The 20,702-nt window shown below is 31.2% G+C and overlaps 1 protein-coding gene across 1 annotated transcript in view; it reads right to left on the minus strand.

Annotated features, from left to right (window-relative positions):
• LOC109618097 (polycystin-1-like protein 2) overlaps positions 1 to 20,366 on the minus strand; it is a 23,870-nt gene extending 3,504 nt beyond the window's left edge. The window contains exons 1-23 of the mRNA XM_066080185.1: positions 20,337 to 20,366; positions 19,833 to 19,961; positions 19,385 to 19,518; positions 15,643 to 15,736; positions 14,058 to 14,155; positions 13,539 to 13,790; positions 13,234 to 13,386; positions 12,784 to 13,129; positions 12,619 to 12,642; positions 11,826 to 11,905; positions 11,366 to 11,599; positions 10,940 to 11,110; positions 10,414 to 10,565; positions 9,564 to 10,224; positions 9,234 to 9,324; positions 8,586 to 8,833; positions 8,273 to 8,444; positions 7,917 to 8,018; positions 6,994 to 7,584; positions 2,467 to 3,024; positions 2,263 to 2,279; positions 1,982 to 2,112; positions 177 to 366 (exon numbers count right to left, since the gene is read on the minus strand). Coding sequence (XP_065936257.1) covers positions 177 to 366; positions 1,982 to 2,112; positions 2,263 to 2,279; positions 2,467 to 3,024; positions 6,994 to 7,584; positions 7,917 to 8,018; positions 8,273 to 8,444; positions 8,586 to 8,833; positions 9,234 to 9,324; positions 9,564 to 10,224; positions 10,414 to 10,565; positions 10,940 to 11,110; positions 11,366 to 11,599; positions 11,826 to 11,905; positions 12,619 to 12,642; positions 12,784 to 13,129; positions 13,234 to 13,386; positions 13,539 to 13,790; positions 14,058 to 14,155; positions 15,643 to 15,736; positions 19,385 to 19,518; positions 19,833 to 19,961; positions 20,337 to 20,361 — 4,653 coding nt within the window. The 5' untranslated portion in view covers positions 20,362 to 20,366. The remainder of the gene's footprint in view (positions 1 to 176; positions 367 to 1,981; positions 2,113 to 2,262; positions 2,280 to 2,466; positions 3,025 to 6,993; positions 7,585 to 7,916; positions 8,019 to 8,272; positions 8,445 to 8,585; positions 8,834 to 9,233; positions 9,325 to 9,563; positions 10,225 to 10,413; positions 10,566 to 10,939; positions 11,111 to 11,365; positions 11,600 to 11,825; positions 11,906 to 12,618; positions 12,643 to 12,783; positions 13,130 to 13,233; positions 13,387 to 13,538; positions 13,791 to 14,057; positions 14,156 to 15,642; positions 15,737 to 19,384; positions 19,519 to 19,832; positions 19,962 to 20,336) is intronic.
• Positions 20,367 to 20,702: the final 336 nt, after the last annotated feature.

Genomic DNA, 20,702 nt, shown 5'->3' on the forward strand with positions numbered 1-20,702 from the left:
CAACGAGGACTTACAAAATGACTTGCCTTTGAAAATCTTACAAACCATTGCTTTTTATTTCGTGGGAAAATTTGTTTGATAATATTTGTATGGCCATTCTCTGACCCAAATGTGTAAATTTCAACAAGTATACATCTAATCAGAGGGCACCTTAATTTTTTTTAAATTGTAAATACCTGCGGGCACGTTGATTTTGTACGCTGCAATTCAAACATCTTTGAGAAAGTGACCGGGTGTTCTCGGGGTAGGCGGGCTAGATACAACATTATGTTACATTCGCAGCAAATAAGATCACGAATCAGTCCAGAGGCGCATGCTGGAGTCCTAATTATGAATTTAAACCCTTTGTCCTGCTCGTCGTAAAATCTACAAAAAATATTGATGTATGTCTTTTTAAGCTACTATTAATTGTTATTTCTTTGTTAAAATGGAAATTAATGTACTTTTGTTCAAACAATTTTTTAAGCTATGTATTCAAGCCGCATTATTAGATAATTGATTGAAAATTAAAAAACATAATAGAAGGAATATAAATTAATATATTTGAATGACTACACAGTAGGCATTCGAAAGGAACAGTAAATAGATAATGATTAAAGATAAAACGGAATAGCTTTACACTTAGATTGATTTCTTCTTGTCAAGTGTATCCGTTGTTTAGAAAGACCAACAGGTTAATTGAATCCTTCAAATGTATATTCAAGTATATACCACCTTTGATGATTTGTACAATACACTGCTAAGACTAATCTTGATTTCAGTATATTTTCTGCATGCTTCTTTCACAAAATTTTGCAGAAAATTGATTCGCACGTATTTTATTCTATATACTAATACATTGAGTGAGTTAGAACACAAAATCTAGCAACTTTTTTTTATACCCTCGGGAAAATTGTTGTGAAAAATACACTGTGACATATTTCTTTAAAACCCAAAAGTAGTGGCATGAAAATAATTCGAAATGTCTTGTAAACACGATATTTAAGTGTTTGGTCTGCATATTAGCGTTTTGTATGGCGATGTAACCCCAAAGGAGATGTCATTTTACTATAATCTTCTATAATAGCTATTGAGGTAACGAAATGAAAGCATTTAAAACGCCCAATACAAAATATTCATTTTGATTAAAACACTTTTAAATAATTTAATTTCATTAATTTTGTAACTTCAGACTTCACTGTATTTTAATCAGGTTTACAACCAATTTCTCATTAACTAAGTGATTATTTATTAAATATATGTCTTCATATCATCTAATTTTATTGGTATCTTTATCAAAAATCACTTAGTCTAATTAAGCAAATGAATTAGAATATTAAGGTCAAATATTGGAATTTCTACCAGGATGATAAAATAGAAATATACCAAATATAGCTAATAAATATTATTTTTATAACGAAATTTGAATATAAATTCCATAGATTTGATACTTATGTCAAACTCTTAACCCTAAAACCTTAATATTCAGAAAATAAATGTTAAATGTATTTTATCCAATTTCTATTAGATAGATACAATTTCTATATAATCACGTCTATTGCTATTACTACAAAATCCATCGAAACTCCGACCGTTGCTTTCTGTAGAAAGTTTTTTTATATAATATTTTTTATCGAGTACGTACATATTTTAAGCTGTGGATAACATTCTCTTACTTATAAGCTGTACTGAATTCCAAACTAACCCCCCCCCCCACCCCTCCCACCCCAACAACGCCTATAGGATGTATAGAACCTAATACGCTTTTATCTGTGGATAGGTAGTAGTCCTAGTTGAAAAACTGGACATTAACTGGGAATGGGCGTGTTAAAAGTCAGATAACTTGAATGAAAGACAAATGAGTTTAATCATATTTCCTGGTGTAAGGCTATTATTTTGTCAGTTTGCTTGGAAAATAAAGGGACTAGTAATGTACTAAAACGAAGTAAAACATTCACATTGTTATGTAAACGAATTGTGCTGGGTATTAAAATATACAAACCTGCATTGAATTGTTTCAGCACTCTGAATGATGAGACAATTCAGACGCGTCCTCACGACGCTCTGTAACTCTGTTATCAGATGGAGCATGATCTGTTTGCATTCAATGATATCCATCTCCCGATTAGTTTTCTGTAAGAGTGAAAACGTGTGCATATCATATGGTACAAAAGAATCGACAATTCAATTAAAAGAATCAATGATATGAAATTTTGAAGACTTTCATTATATGTATTGTACATTAAAGAGTAACCTATACTTGAAAAAAAAATGATTAAATACCTTACGATAGTTTACGTCTGTGGGCATTGAAAATGAAGTGTAAGCGTATTACATTAACATTCAATATAGACACATACACTTAAATATCTTCATAACTAGACCTCATTTGGTAAAGTGGGCTCGCTAAATAATTTTTTTAACCAGGCGTTACATAGTATTCTAAAATTATCTTAAAAGACTTAAACAATAGAAATATAATCATACCTGGGGACTGCGCAATATGATATGTCAGACTTTTCCATATTTTACTGAAAAGTTGGTTGACTCTTTTCCAAAAATGTTCATTTAATTCTTGACAGAAGTCACCAGACTTTGTAAGGCTTTCTTTTCCATTAGAAAAGTAACAATTCAGCATAGAAATGAAAAAGTTTATAAACACAAAAGTCATAACGAATGCAAACACTGAAATGACAATTTGAGAATGAAGAGAAGATAGTTCTGGATGTTTCCTCACAGAAATCATGGCTAATAAAATCTGCAGCATTGTTAAAAGTGATGTGATAGGACTTCGAAAGTCGTATACTACATATCCATCAGTTATATGCAGATAGGAAGCAAACGCTGATATCGCAATGAGGAAAAACAGCATGAATGACAACATTTCTTTTCTTCCCTTTGTGAGAGAGAAGTAGAGAATATGAAGGTGGCTATTGAATGTGAGAGGTTTTAGCATATCCAGCCACACGATAAACATTACAGCCGCCAGGGTTTGCTGATAGACTTGGTCATACAAGATGGCGTTCTCAAAGGATACGGGAGATCCTGTAAAGACAAAAGACAAACAAATCAAGAACTGTTGACGGTTAAGCACAAACAAACAAAACAATTTCAAGCAATACAACAAAAGATCATTCTGTCATCTGTTACTGATCACTAAGCAAAAGCAAAAACACAATTTTACATGTATCTACTTTTCTCGAGATTGGATTTATTTGGACCATGAAATATAATCTATGTTTACTTAATTGAAATGTGAATTTATTCTCAATGTTTAAATGTTTGTGAATTTGTATAAGAAGTTAATTGTTTGGCATGTTAAGTTTGAATGTTGAGAGCTAGGATCTCCTACTGATATGGTAACAGTCTTTTCATGAGGTGAATAATAAATGAGGAATATAATTTACTCTATTTGAAATGCCATAAGTTTATTTTACCATGCGTAATTTCTAGCAGTTTTGTCTGATCAAAGGTTTCTAATCAAGTTTAGCAGATTAATTTTGGGTTTTATAAAATCATATGTATTGAATTAACTGCGACCAATCGTTTTATTTTTGTGCTTTTTTACATAAAAAAAAGTTTTATGATATTCTAAAATAGCTCAATACATTATACATCAATTTTCATGTATGCCATTTTGTTTGTTTAAAAGTACTTTTTTCTAAATACAAGGGGAAAAGTAGTGTAAACTTGGGTTCCTTTGTAACCTATATTAATGTATTAAACAGAGTTTCCAAATTCCATAGCAGGAGAGACAAACCCGTTATATACTTCTCTCATATTGATACCTATTAATGTTTTGTTTTGTAAAAGAAATATATGCAAGCAAATCTGACAGGATAAAATCGTCAATAAAGACCATTCGGCCCCCACGTCGCGGTCCATTGGGATCAAAGTGTTATTGAATATGTAATGAGTATTGAATTCGAAGCACAGCCTTAAAATGCTTTGCAAAGATTTCGTGGATAAAAATACTCTTAAATAGATGTATACATGTACAATACTTTTCAAACTATATGTAAACGAACTTCTTTTTCACATGGTTTGAAACGTATTGTCATATCAATAGAGCCAGTTCTTAACCACCATTGTTAAGGTGGATAAAATGGGTTGAAACTATTAAAAAGGTAGAGCTTACGAAAAAGTTCGCACAAAACTTGTTAATTTGGAAATGCAGAAATAAACTGAAATGAGGGAAGCTTTGGTGTCTGTTAATGTATTTTATCAGAAAGTCGAAGGTGGAGAAAACGATTCAGGGAAATGAAAGACAATAATAATGATGGCAGATACACGATTTGCAATGTTGCCAAAGCTGTTGGTATATAGTTAGCCTGGGTATATTTCATTTTAAAGTGTATCTTGAAAGAAGAAAATATTTAAATTACCGGATGGATGCCACATTTACTGACAAAAAACCAAAAAGGGGTAGAAGTTCAAACCGCTAAGCAATAACTTTAGATTTCCTTAAATAAATAAAGGACAATTTTAAAATAGTGTTACTGATGATGAAATATGTGTAGGCTTTTATGAACCATTAAGAATAATTAGAAACCAAAAAAATATATGATTAATTTAAGGTAAAGATCTAGTAAATGATTCCAGAGTGTCTTTTTTGGTGCTAGAACCAATATAACGTCATAACTGATTTGAATAATCTTTTTCCCGTACTTTACGGCTTTAAAGGAATTATGTAGAAAATTAAACGATTTCTTGGCATCTTATGTTGAATCATGGGAAAAGTAGTCCCGATACCTATATTCAATTTGAAATCATTTTAAAGAGGAGGTCAAGAGCTAGTTTGATTCCGTTTTAGGAGATACTGTAGGCATTATAGATATATTTTGTTCTTAAAAGATGAACGAAACTTCGAAATTTGTTCCTCATTTCCTTCATATTTCATTGAAAATGACAGTTAGAAACATGATTTTCATTGTGTTAACCAAATCTTTTTAGCCCCGGTACACCCTATCAAACGAAGCTGTTATTATGAAGCATCATTGAACGAATTTATATCTAAAATTTTAAAAACCTTTCATTTACTAGATCTTGACCTTAACACAATAGAAGGCCTGTACTTGCCAACAGACCCATAAGCACAAAGGGGGTTCATTATTGCATATTTATACTTATAAATTAAGACCTTTTACACATGTAGAATGATGTCCGTAAGCTATAATTGATCTATACCGGATAAGTAATTTTTGTGAAATTAATAAAAAAAAACTTCTTTTATTTATTTTCGATAAACTAGCCCGAAATAGCAAAAAATGAGAATATGGGTGTGGACACGCTTTAGCAAATCTAAAGCAGTGTGAGTTTGCATCGAAATATATGTTGCAATGAAATAATATTGAATTATCAAAGAGTGGATATATTTACTGGGAACTTTCTTATAGTGCACAAAGACATTAACATTTGACAAACATTGAACATATATATATATATATATATATATATATATATATATATATATATATATATATATATATATATATATATATATATATACACACGCTTGCGAAGCATGACCTCTGGTGTAAGAATGAGGTAGAACTTTCGAGAACGGGTTAACCATGAACGCGGGTTAAATAATTAACGTCATAGCCAAAATTGCAGGACGAGGATATCATGCATCGCGGGCATACACTTTGGATCGGGCAACTTCGGTTAATACAAAAATGTGAATAAATAAAATGGAACGATTTGGTGGGATTTTAGTTTTGATGGGAATAACTCTCCAGAACGGAATGCCCAGGAACGCGGTTTAACTAATTAACGTCATGGCGTAAAGTACAGGACGAGGTAACCAGATGCTTTGTTTTGACAGTTTTGTTTATAATGTGCAAATAAATATGCATACACTTGCATTTTTAATTTTAATCATTTTTATACGACGACAGATTGGTAGTAAACCTTATACATTAAATAGTAAACAATGAACATACTTCATCCTGCGTCTATGTGAATAGGTGATAACTAATGTATATATGAAACGGGTAAGTGAAATCGGAGCAGATTCCCACTCCCCCATTTGTTTTTGTTTTTTAACCAATCCTTTATCTTAAATTATCATACATGATTGGAAGATGAATAAATATTATAGTACAATGTGTCCTTAAGAGCAAAATTTAAAGATTCGACACACTACCAATCACTGATTTGAAATTGAAAAATTTAATTGTTTTTTTCCAGCCATTTACAAAAAAACGAATTAAGGTCACATACATGGTTCAATCATCCATTTTAGTTTATTTTTTTTCTAACTCTACCCACTCTTCTGAATGTCCAGCTTGTTTCATTTATTTTAGTTTTAAAGAATATGTTATCAAAGCAATTTTTTAAAATTCGAACATAGTGCACAAAACATGAAGAAAAAATATATGGTTCAACATATTAAGCCTTGTATCAAATCAATGTGTAAGGTGTTAAATTCCCGCGCTTGCGCGGGATATTATTAAGGAATTGTTAAGGAATATACGAACTACTTCCGGTATCAAAGGGTAAAAGTGTTAGGGGTCGGTATTTTTTGGAGTTTATACTAAAAGCTCATTAACGACACGACGGGTAAGTTTGTAAGGTTCGTGATAATGCTCAATCACCTACATATGAGCTGGTGAAGAATTTTTGAAGTCGGACAATGTTACCGTTTTGCAACACCCACGATCCAGATCTAATCACATGCGACTTTTTTTCTTTTAAGTCCCGGCTGAAAATGTCTCAAAATTCTACATAAATCAGCGTACCGTGACGTAGTTCAAATATGGATTTAAGGTTGTTTAAAAGTATGTACTTTATATTGCTGTGGATATTATGAAGGAATGTACTATTTATTTAAATATTTGAGTCGAATGCATTTGAGATATTGTCCAATACACATTAACAATCGAACAACTCTTGTATGTCGGTAAACACATGACATGTCATAACTACTGACAGAATGTCGCTCTAGTATGTGGCAAATCATATCATTTTTTTATGTTATGTTTTGACATTTTGCAGAGGAAGTTTATATACCTAAATAGTTTGAAGTATCCGCCAAACCCTGAAGACTTCGATCAATCCGCAAAATAAAGCACACAATCGAAGATATAGATAAACAGATTTCTGTACACCTCAACCAGGTGACAAACTTTTTTAACGCGCCAAGGCGAAATTTCATGATGTTTTTGATGAATTCAAATATTCTTAGGATTAAGGCAACAATAAAAAGTAGTTGACATGCTAACACAATGTAATCCCAAGTCGAAACATATGGAAGGATATTGAATGAGTACGGGTTGGTTGTCATTACTATGGAACCGTACTCCGATATTTCGAACACCACTTTTAGGCGAGTCAGAAGCCTTGTATTAGCGTTGAAGACGTAGGAATCGATAAACAGTGCCCTTGTGTACACATCCATCCAATTTATTGCCTTAAGTTGTGTCAGATAGTACGTAACTAACGATTGTTTCGGTCCTATGTCCAATACGTAGCCCCCTCCTCCATATAAAGAAAAGACACCAAAATATGGCAGAGTGTTGAGTTTGGAAGAAGACTTAAATCTGTATCCATTATCAATTACTTCACTAGGATCGAAGCATGTACCATCATCGGGACTCCATCCTTGGAGGAACATATATGTGTATAAAAAAGATTAGATAATACAAAGAACCTTAATAAAGTGAAAGAGTTAAAAAATAAATAAATTTTGATTCATGCAGAGATGAAAATAATTGTAAACTCGCGTTGTCGCTTTATAAAATTAACATTCCCAACTAATACATGAAGTTTATACGCAGACAATTTGTTGAATGGTATTTAAATCTTGATTCATTTTTATCCGTGGCTACGTAAGAATGGTAAGATATTTCGAGAATTTAGGGAGAAAATTAATCAAGTTGTTTTGTGAATTAAAGATGCGCAAAAGTTATCTTTTAAATAACCTTGGTTCAGACCTTTGCAAAAATTAGCCGTCGTTTCCTCAAGACTGTAGAGTTCAGATGAACACAGTGATTCTACTGGACCCATCAATCCAGGTATATTCTGACTGCATTTGTCTTAAAATTAAACATAGGTAAAAACAATTCCTATTAGGTATTCTATCATTTTTACAGTCATTTGAATGTTGACGTTTCGGTTTTGAACATATAAGTATGAGGCCTTTTGGCAATCACTTTCATAAGAGCTGTAGATATATCAGATTTATTCAACAATACCCTGATTTCCATAAGATATTTATTTCTAGGATATCACGTGAATGGAGTTTTTATTGTTTTTTCCCTGCATTTAACGTTATATTATCTTTTCATACCCATTCTTCGAACTTGTCTCATCTGTGTAAGTAATACTCTGTAACTATATTCGTCCGTCATAAATCGTTGATCGTAGTTTTTTTTCACACTGCCATTTAATAAGTACTTTGGCCACATGGCAGGTACAAAGAATTTATCTAACCAATAGAATATATCTTCCGTCGTATTAGCCTGTAAAATAGTTCATGACGTATAAAGTAACAGATAAATACCAGATTACAATTTTAGTAATGTTTAATCATCAATGAAAAAAATGAATTGAAACACTCTTTCTTTTGCTTCATATCTAGGAAGAAGAAATTATAATTTTACCTTAAACGAAGAATTAATAGCTGTTTTCATTTGTTGATTTTGCCAAAAGGAATCGGTGATATTATTGTGGCTAGATATAATTGCAAGCAAAGCCATGTAGCTTGCAATAAACATCCATGACTGAAGAAATAACACGAGTTGACTATCTAGTACAAAACGTCGCTTTCTTTCCCAAATCTCTCTCCGTTCTGCTCTTTTTGGACAGGGATATATTTTGATTTTTGTAATGATTTTCCTTTTCGCAAGTTCTTAAAAAAAAGTTATGTTTACACATTGGAGAATGTTAATTTCATTACTAAAAATAGATAAATATTTTTAATGTTAAATAAAAAAAAATAAGATAATAATATTACTTATTAGGTTTGTTACTGACTGACTACAAAATATATTGTGTTGATCAATCTCATAAAGGGCGAGGAGAAACCGAGTCAAAACACGACATGCGGTTTCTGTATTGAATAATAAGAAATGTTGAAATGGGAAGGCGGAGCGTCGTCCAATGCCGGTCATATTGCCTAATATTAATGTTCTCACCGAACTTACATAGAAATATAAGAGGCAATCATGTGCTATGTTTAAAACAAGGAAAGTGTGACATTTCAGTCCAAGGGAAAACAAGACTAATTTTTTTGACAACCATGTACAAACCGTATTCATAAAACACAGCGCCGTCTGTAGCACCGATACGATTCAATGATGAAGAGTATAGACAACTCAGTCCTATAGCTGTCACAAAAACCTAAAACAAAAGCAAACATTATCTTACAATATGTACGTTATATGGATATAAACATTTCATATTCGTTTTTCAAAGATATGTTTCAAATGATAAGTATTGCTTGAACATAAAGTTCCACGATTGATATAAAATCATTTATCATTTTAAAGCTTCAGGCGTTATGGGAGCAAAACTTACACTTTCAATAGTTAGGTCATTTTCGTTGGGAAAAATCAAACATTTTTTTAAAAGAAACTCACTTTACACGGTTGTAGCAATATGATGTCTTGTAGGGTTCCCATTATGAATGCTAGAAACCAATCATTTGTTGTTCCAGAACCAAACTCCAACGAATAAAGAAACGTGAAAAATCCACCGCACATAATGGACAGACAGATTGAACAATACGCCACAAAAACCATCCACCAGGGCAGTAACCATTTTCGGTCGTAAACCTTGTGTTGTTGATAGATTGTTTTAAGCTTGTTTGATTTACGTAGAGATCTGTTGTTGAAAATGAAAACAATTGCAAATGACGGTACAAACATCAGCAATGAAGACATCAGTCCCACGTAAAGCATTCGATAGCTTAGTGTAAAGGGACCAATTTGCACCATCCGCATCTGGTTGGTGTCCTCTGTTGAGATAGACGGGTTGCCGTCGAACCACATTGCTGATGCCACCATGGATAAAAACAATAGAGCAACGATACACCACAGTCTCTGAACACGTGTAAATTTGCTTGCATTTGGTCTTAATGAGAGTGAAAACCATAGGTGATCGTCGAAGAGACCTCGACGGCTATTTTCACTTAACATTAGATTTATAGGAACAGCTTCTGAGGTTAGCGGTGATAATTCAACCCACGTTTTACAATTTTCGCGAGTAAGTGACAACCATTCTTCACATACAAATATGTACCTATAAAAATAACAGGACAAAAAACATAAAGCAATACTGTTCTTTATCTTAGGTAAAACGGTAAGCGTTGATACATTTCCTTCATTCAACTGCTTAAGGGCAATTTCAAAACGAAACAGATCATTTATGTATCTATGGTCACAAATTACACAAGTAACAAACGGCTGTTAATTTAAAACCATAACATACTTTTCCTGCTCCAGTGCATCCACAATTACTATTTTAGACAATAACCAATCAGGCGATCTTCCAAGGTTGTCATGCCAAACAGTGATATTTTGAAGTGGTCCTAAATAATTTGTCTTCAAAAGAAAATTACAGCAAGTCCCGCGCGTGAAGTTCTAAAAAAAAAAAAGAAATGATACCTTCGTAGAAGAAAGAGTGAGTAGTTTTGTTTTTTCCTCATCCATAAAATTTCACCTGAAAACAGATATTGGTATTCAAAGAGCATAAATGCTGTAAAAGTGGTTATTTACGCCTTGGAGAAATTTAGACTAGTTACGTGGTTAACTTAAAACCCCCTAAAAATACTCCAGCACGTATGGTGATTAAAACAAAATTTACGTATGGAAATCAGGCATCAGCGTATTTAGTACCAACGCGTATAGTATGATTCCAGGAAACTAGTTCTTTACTACCAGCATAAATAACCACTTTTACAATGCTTGAAAAATAATAAGAATAATAAAAAAAAAAACATTGCATCGATACTTACCTTTCGACAGCCATCATTTAGTACCCTGTTCCCGGTATCCTTTTCTTCACCTTTCAGTTTAAAAAAACAATTTGATGTTAGAGTACGTGAGGATCGCACTGCCGTGTTGACTGATACGAAATATTCGTAACCGTCCTTTTCCTTGTTGTCCACAAGAGGAAGATATTGCCACTAAAGAAAATAAAGAAGCCATTACAATACATATATATCGTCCGACACTCTAATATAATTTTGATGATACTTTTTACAAAACATCTCATGCAAACTTCTTATTCGAATCAGACTTTTTGCAACTATCCTGACAGATCAACAAAAGTGTATACTTATTAAACACTTTAAAAAAAAATAATTTGAAAGAATTCTGTGGTTTTACGAAAAATCAATAATAATAGTTTAGATAAAGTTTACATTCTATTATGAACAAACCCTATAATGGTCTTCTCTATCTGCTCTACGTAGTAACACAGAAGCTGGAATTGAGAATAATAAGATAAAGCACACAACTATCAACACATGTGGTGTTGTCATTATTTTCACTGCAAAGTTGTCAAAAACGTCCTCAAAGTCTATAGAATTGGGAGGCAATAGCAGGGAGTTGGCGGCAAATGTCCCGAATAGAGAACTTTTAATGGTCACGTTTGTTCCTTCAACTTTGTGTACCTTGAAAAATAAATTGGAGTTTTCGAAACATTATACATGTATTGATGATTAAAAAGCGATTAAATAGTATGTTATTAAAAAATTCTTTGTGCATATGAAATCTCTTATTAACTTATTGAAACATGTTTATGTATAGAAGAGAAAATTATCAGTTGAATTTGACTTTAAGTAATAAAAATGGCGTTGTGTAATTTAAATAAACATGAGATGTCACAGCACCATTCACCTTAGCTTGTTTGTTGACAGTCCATTTGGCATCTTTTAGACGGTATGACTTGATCTCGAGTATTCTAAATTGATGAGTTTCTAAAAAGGACAATGTAATGCAGTTTTAACATCATCGATATAAAACATGTTATCTTCAGCCTCTTAATATTTTTAATATAAATACACGTGATATTTTAATTTATGCGAATTTAAAAAAGGGCGAATTGGGCATAATGGGACCAAACATTACCAGCCTACAGTCTTCTTTTATTTAACCTTTGCAAAAGGTTCCTTATATTTTGCATTTTTACTAACATATTCTAATGTCTGAAATATTAGCTTCAGGTGAATGGCCTAGTCTATAGTAAGACTTTAGCGTTATAAAGAAAAATCTTATCATTTTGGTATTTATTTTTAGAGTATGATTAAAAAAGGAGGAAGTAGCAAACGTATTTAGAAAAGAAAACAAGATTTTTTGCGTACAAATACTTTGCAAAAACCTTGTTCTTTTGTTATAATGATTTGATGCAGTGACCTTGATTCTTACTTGTTTGGTATTATTTGAAGTTTTAAAGCTTTGCTTTTGACGTTAAAATTAAACTCATTAAATAATGTTAGTTTCCAGATTTATCTCGATGTATCATGTAGTTCAATTATAAAATTAAAATTTTTACATTGTGAAATATCTTAAGCAAAAAAAAGATGTTCACGCTAAATTTGATTAAAAGGTTTTTAAACTAAATGGTCCTTCATATACAGAAACAATTAATGTTAAACAAACTTTAGATGCTCATAAAAAATTAACAACTTACGTGATTTACGTGAAAAATCGTCATCTGAAAAAATTGTATCTTTATTATAAAATCGGAAGATATAATTTTAGTCACATATAAATATTCTATTCAAAACCAAGTGCGCATTCAACCAAAATAAACATTTAAAAAGTTAATTTATGTGTTACAAAGTAATTTAAATACCCTGGCAGGATAACGCCATTAATAACGGTAACAGATATCCTCCAGATATGAACCTTTCGTTGTAGATGGTGAGTTGCAGTCTGTTATCTTTGTAGCTGATGGGTAAATTCCAGGGGGCCTGGGTGACGATCTTGGCATTCCCCCTTGTGACCACCTTAATGTCATAATTTAGAGTTGTGGGATATTTTCTCCAGCCATATAAACCGTACAACGTACAATCATACATGGATTTAAGGTTGATATCAACAACCATTGCCTCGACTGACAAGTTGGTGTATGCAGCAAAATTCCATTCCATCTCGTTCTGCTTCATATCTGTCCAAGTACTTGTACTTGAAGATAATAGCTGTATTTTGTTGAAATGATGAAAAATAGAAAGAAATTAAATTAAAGCATGATGAGTCAATCCTCTTATATTTGAAGTAAAAGCTATTGTGCGTTATGTGTTACCTGACTAAGGTCCATAGTTGCAGTTAAGTCGTCCTCCAGGTCATATAATTTTAATTCATCTCCTTTTATGTCAGTTATTACAGTTTTCACAACAGAGGAACGTATTTCTTCAGAACTGAAGTACTTATATGGGTTGTTTTTGTAGGACAAAACCTGAGTTATACACAAACATTAAAGTAAGTAGCAATATAATTTTTATTTTAACACTATCATGGAAGAATTGTCATATAATAAGCGATATTATTTTGTATATAAATTAACGAATAAACGATATTTTCATCGAAATTATAGCTAACAAATATTACATTGATGGCAATCATTTTGCTCCCAACACTATCCTGGAAGGTTTCCCAGAACGGTAATGTAAGTGAACCGTATCGACTCTCATAGAACATTGGTGCGTCACGCCCGGTTGTTTTAATCACGGTAAAGGACAGAACCGGATCATCCGTACGTTCATCAAACGTTATCAGGTTTCCTTCTCCGCGATTTGACTCAAGGTACAAGTTAGTTATTTTCACTAGATTTGCCTCGCTTCTCTCGATGAGATATGTACACTAAATGCATTAATTTGCATTATTAACATATGTATTTTACACACATTTCCTTCTCAAATGCTTTATTCTTCAAAACTCTTTAATGAGTTTTTCTCTTATCAAGAGGTTGACATATAACAGAGTAATTGTTAATGTATGGAATTAATATTGTTTGACATTTGCTATACTATTCATACTGTTATACTTTTGCAATATTTATATATTGTTGAAAAACGTAATTAGTGTGGGTTTTAAAAAAAAAGACAACATCAAAGTATCATATGATACCTCTTCTCTCTTTTTTGTGCATCGATAAATAGCTACGTATGATTGGCATCCAACGATGTCCAACACGGATATTACGTAACTAATGCTTTTAGCCATCTCTAGATAAGAAAAGAAATCACACAATGGATTATTAAAATAAAAGTACATGTACACACGGTGTGAGAAAAGTCTTTTATGACAACTTTGTATGCAGATCAAAACAATATTTGATATAAAATAAATTCATTAAATATCAGATTTATGTTACAAAAAAAGTACATAGTTCGATGAAATTATTTGACTGAGTGTCATGTGTTAAGGAAGGGGTCTTTTCTGGTTTTCGACTTGTAGAAAGTAAATTTGATTAAATGTTAATTAAATCAAGATGAAAAGAAATTAAAATATCGTATTTTTGTTTCTTTTTTACAATCACATAACTTGGCATAGAACTAGTAATCAAAGTTTAGAATATAACAAGGACTATATTTTTGTCGGAACATTGGCGTAGAAAAATATCAATTGTTTGCACTTCAGAATTGCTGTAGGTTCATGAGTCTATTTAGCATCTTAAAAACAATAAAAATAATGTTGGGATTTTTTAACTTATGTGAACTAATAATAAAATACTTGGGTTTCAAAAATGTTTTTAAAATATGATTTGCCTATCAAATTACATTTGATTAGCTTTCATAAGCGCTCATTTAAAACATAGATTTGTGTAAAATAATAAACCTAACATCAGTTTTTCTTTCTTATTAAATGGTCAATATATTATCATTACTTTTATATCTTCATATCATCTTCATAATATGTAAAAATCAGAATTTTTTTCAATATTGGAAGCATAAAAAATAATCAAAATATCTTCAAAAGTTATGAAAATTAGAGAAAATGCGGGAAAACAATATCTCTTTTAGTTTAAATATTTATTTTAATGAAGTAGTATAAGCTGATAGACATTCTGCTATTCTATCATTTCATTGACGAATAAAAACTCCATATTTAAAACATGTCTACATAACTGCAAATAATTATATCTTTTCATCATCCAGTAAGTTGAGAAAGAAAGGAAGTGACCTTGACCTGATCATAATACGAATCAAGACGGTCGAATTAAATTAAACTTACAGAATTACTTGTTATATAATATGTTTGACTGTGTCAAAATTTCATGAATTTCTTAATATAAAAAGTATGTCTGATAACGAAAAGACTCCTTCCTTAAGCTTATTTTTTAGAAATCAACTGAATGTTTGCTCTCTTTTTTTAAAGTAGCAAGTACTGTAAACATGATTATTTACGCTGGTGGTTAAGTACCCGTTTTCTATGGTCAAACAATACGCTTTGGTATGAAAAACGCAGATACGTGATTTATCACTCATACGTTTTGAGCTTTTTCACCACACGTGCGGGGGTATTTAAGGCAGTTTTAAGCTTTCCGCGTAAATTTCCTCCAAGCGTAAATAACGACATTTACAGTAACTCAAATATCAAGGAGCACAACCAATATAATGATTATTGCTAGTTTATCATTAATCAAATCATCGTAAAGAAAATCAATGGTCTCATAAAATACAATTTTTCATGACCAGTTAATAAAATGCACCTTTTGATAGTGGTAAAAGATCCTCGTCATGAATATTTGTAGATATTTCATCCATTTCAGTCACAACCGAAGTTCCAATACAGGCCAAGTAAAACTATATAAAACAGAACCTTTTTAATCGTCAACGTTTATGATTCAGTACAAAGCTTTTCATTTGTATCGCTCAAATCTATGAATATCAATTTTGTTAAAGGGGCAGAAATACAATGTTGTTCAAAATCAATTTTTACGAGGTATGTCCAGTGCACGATGTTCGTACCTCTTATATCCTGTTTACATCGTCGACATCGCAATATTGGTCGACATCTAGTAGATATAGTGTCTACATTGTGTGCTTCTTTCCTGTTCACATCGTCGACATTGCAATGTTGATCGACATCGAGTCAACATCGTGTCTACATCGTACCTCTTATATCCTGTTTACATCGTCGACATCGCAATGTTGACCAACATCGAGTAGACATTGTGTCTACATCGTGTGCCTTCTTTCCTGTTTACATCATCGAAATTGCTTTGCAAGGGACAACGTAAAAGAAATATTTGCGATGTAGACAATGTCGTTTCAATGTAAAACACATTGCGATGTTGACGCTGCCGACGATGTCAACGTCGAAAAAATGTCGTCAATGTGGACAATGTAATCTCGATATTGTTTAACATCGTCGACATTGCGATGTCGACGATGTAAACGTTAATATCTGCTATATAGACAATGTAAATTTGATATTGTACCGACGTCGTCGACGATGCGTTGTCGACGATGTTAACGATAAGAAATATCGGCAATGTCGACGATGCAAACTCAATATCGGTTCAACAACGTCAACGATGTTAACGGCAAAGAAATATCGGCAATGTTGATCATGTAAAATCGAAATCATATCAATATTGTTTACATAACGATGTTGAGGATATCGAAAAAGAAATATGCATTGGACATATAAATTGGTTTAAATGTTAATTGCGTCTGTAAGGCATTTCTAATAGTCAATCTAAGTTTGATTGTTAGTCGTCGTGTTATCATTTGATACAGAACACACTTTTTATCAAGTAAAATTAAAGAAAATAATTTAATACATGGATTTACCTCGAAAAATTTACAAGATGAAATAAAAAATGTACAGCACGCGGACGATATGACGGTTACTTTAGGAGATATAGAATCCATGAAACATGCTATTGACACCATAGATAAATTTTGCAAATTAGCTGGATCAAAGATAAACCTATCAAAAACTGAATGCAAATTGTTAGGAAATTTAAAAGACAAGTTCGAAAATCTAGAAGGTATTAAAGTAGCTAAACAAGCTGTAAAATGCTTAGGTATTTTTGTAGGACACGACAAAATCGAGTGTTATAATAAAAACTGGATGAAGATTTACCACGATATTGAAATTTTGTTTGAATCATGGAAAAAGAGAAAATTAACATTATTCGGTAAAGTTACTGTAGTTAATTCTCTTGCCTTACCTAAACTTATATATGTTTCTAGTATTTTAGAACTTCCCGGAAGAAATTATGTGAATGATATAAATAGAGTAATATACAATTTCATATGGAATAAAACAGACAGAATCAAACGAAATACGATGATAGGTGATATTATGGATGGCGGTATAGGCATTACCGACATAGACTCTAAATTAAAGGCTATAAAGGCAACGTGGATTGCCCGCCTAATTACAACTAATCATGTTGTAAAAAAATATATAGATAGTCTCTGTAAAGCGCTGAATATCAATATAAACTATTTAATGAGCACAACAGAAATATCGACTGAAAATTATGGTATACTAAAAAACTTTTCAGAATTTTATAAGCAAGTTTTTACCTGTTTTAATCTATGTAAAGATTTTAAGCAAAATAATGACAGATCAATAAATACCGAATCGTTTTTATTACAACCAATTTGGTCGAATACTTCATTTACTTTTAAAGGTAAAACGATATGTTTTGATGAATGGATTAAAAGCGGAATACTGTATGTTAAAGATATCTTTGAAGAAAATGGTAAATTAAAAAGTACAAGAGATATACTTGATAGGTTAAACAAAAAAAGCAATTGGATCTGCGAGTATAAAATAATACAAAAAGTGTTTAAGAAATTTGAATTCATGTATGATTTTTCTAAAATCCCCTATATCAAAATGCAACAGAATGACGAAGAATACAAAACTAAATGTTTTTATTCGAAGCTTGTAAAGCTCAAATTTCAAAGTCCAATTTCACAAGGAAAGCTTGGTAGGGATTTCCAGATCCAAGATAAGGAAATTTGGAAATCAATATATTTCAACAAAATTAAAAATGTCAAAGATAAAAGTATTGCGGAATTTAATTATAAACTTCTAAACAATTTACTAAGTAATAATCTGTTAATCAGTAAGTGGAATAAAGGGGTAAATAACAAATGCAAAATATGTAGAACCGAGATAGAAAATGCACAGCATCTAATTTTTGATTGTGTAAATGTAAAACATGTTTGGCATATGGCAAGCCAATGCTTAAATTTTAATATTGTTTGGAAAAATGTCATTGTTGGCTTTTTTGTTGATGATAACGAAACAACAAAGCTTTATAATATCTTCCTCTCATTTATTGCATTCAGAATTTACAAATATAAAATGTTCTGTAGAGTCGAAAACTTAGAAGAAACAAGCCAATCGTTAAGAATGTATATTAAAGAGAATACTTTATCTTATTGTTCTGTTCTATCTTTTTTACATCAAATGAAAGAAAAGAAACTTTTTCAAAATTTTGCATTTTTACTATGAATATTCATTTATGCTATGAATATGTACTTATGCTTATATCTATTATGTATGTATATATATATTTATATACGCCCACCCTCCGAGGGAGACAGTCCCTCTGTTGTATACAAGGGTTTCTAACATGGACACAGACTTTGACTGATGGTAGGGAAACCCTTTGTTATGTGTGGGCCAAAATATAAAAAAATCACATGTAAATTATCAATGCAAGGATTTATTTTCTCTCACTTTTTTTTTATTAACACATACATGTTTAAATGTACGTACGGTGTACATGTAACATTTTTTTCCCATAAAAACTTGATATATATCGTATACGTTTTTTCAACATATATTGATTTTTTTTCCCTTTTTTTCTGATTATCTCATATACATATACAGTGTACATTTTTAGTTTATAAAAACCTGATATATATTGTAACTCTGTTTTCACCATATGCTATTTTCTGATATGTTATTATGTACTTGTTTATAAGGAATCAATAAATGGTATTAAAAAAAAAAAAAAAAAAAAAAAAAAAAAGATACAGAACACACAATTCTTCACTATGTAAACAAACTCAAGTCATTAAAATTTGAAATAAAAAGAATATTCCTTTTTTTTTATTAAGAACAAATTAGCAGATAAAAAATCAGCTTGATAATATAACATTTACCGGTATATCAAACCAATGTAAACAAAAACATGGCAAGAGACTTGTTTACATAACAAATAATTGTGAGCTTTTTAGCTTGCTTATAACTCTACGACAGACACTCAAATTTTGGTTGATCAATAGAAATGCATTACCTAATTATTGTAAACAATATATATAGAATAATAAAAATTGACCAAAATCACGATCATGTCCCTTTTTTAACAAACGAAAAAATAACTTGTTGGTTTTCAATTCCTCGTGAAAATGATTTAAAACTATTTACTATTATCTATATAAAAACGTTCATATAAATTGCTTTCTATACACTCTTACTATCGACTTTTCCAGTTCAAAGTTTTTGTTAATGTGATCAAATATCATCTCATGGGCTTTCTCCATATAACTCTCTGCTTCGGAGAGCGTGAAAGATTTGGTGGAGACCGTAGTAAAAAGTGACACAATTGAATCTGTAAAAATTAAAAAATACAAAACCACACGTACACTTCTGCATTTTTGCGATTTTCATTAATAGTTATTACACAATGAATAAAATTTACTTAAACGACTGATAATCCAATGATTTATACATGAAGTAACCAATAGTTTTATAAACATTTTATATATTTTTTATAAATATTCTTTACTTATTGTTTATATTATAATGACATTGTCTTTATAATATTTTTTACATATACTTAATTTAATGTCCTAACATTTATAGATGCCCAAAAGATACAAAAATGGGTGGGGTTTTAAAAAATATTTTCAGAGATTCACTCACTTTTTTGACAACGTGTCCCATAGAATCCGATCGAACAGGTACATATGTAGTTCTTGCAGGTACCTCCATTGTAACAAGGACAAGATATAACGTACACGTGAAGGCACACCCACCACAAAGTCACCGCCACTGTTGGACATTATTAATTGAATTAAACATATGTGTTTGAGTGTATATTAGGTGTAAATATTTATCTTTGATCAGAATTTAGAAAAGATGAATTTAAGGATTTTTTTTAAAAACCATTCTTAATATAAGAACAATCTGGTAAACAAGCCCCTACGGACCCAGTGTAAAATCAATATTATACAATGGATGTTTGTTTATTTAAGACGGGTGAGCTATTATTTCCATCGCCGAGCATAGAAGTTGTCTTATACTGGAATGATTGAAAACATTTTACACTGACACCATTGAAATGTGAGTGCTTATATTATATAATACAAAAACAGATCAAACATTTTTGCTATTCAAACTTGGCATTGGAATCATAACAATACTTACGATAGATTTTCGATATCAACGGCATGGTAAATTCTGAAAAGATAAAAAATGACGAAGAGTTTAGTTTAAAAGTTCTTTCAATAAGAAAATTGTTTTAAAGTATTAGACTTCCTGTGGATTTATTATTCACTTATTTTAGCAATGGTACTTTTTTACAAATTGTGGCAACAAGTACATACTACTAGTGCTTGGATCTTATATCTTTTGTATGGATTTTAAAATGTACATTATTTTTGAAATAATACTCAAGAGTGTTTCTATAGTTATTCAAATACACAATTTTGTATTTTTTAAAACTCATCTTAGGTAAATTCTATCGAGAAAGATAGTAAAATGGGAACTGTCTAGTCCAATAATGTTATAAAT

The sequence above is a fragment of the Magallana gigas genome, chromosome 3 (genome assembly GCF_963853765.1).
Source record: "Magallana gigas chromosome 3, xbMagGiga1.1, whole genome shotgun sequence".
NCBI lineage: Eukaryota > Metazoa > Mollusca > Bivalvia > Ostreida > Ostreidae > Magallana > Magallana gigas.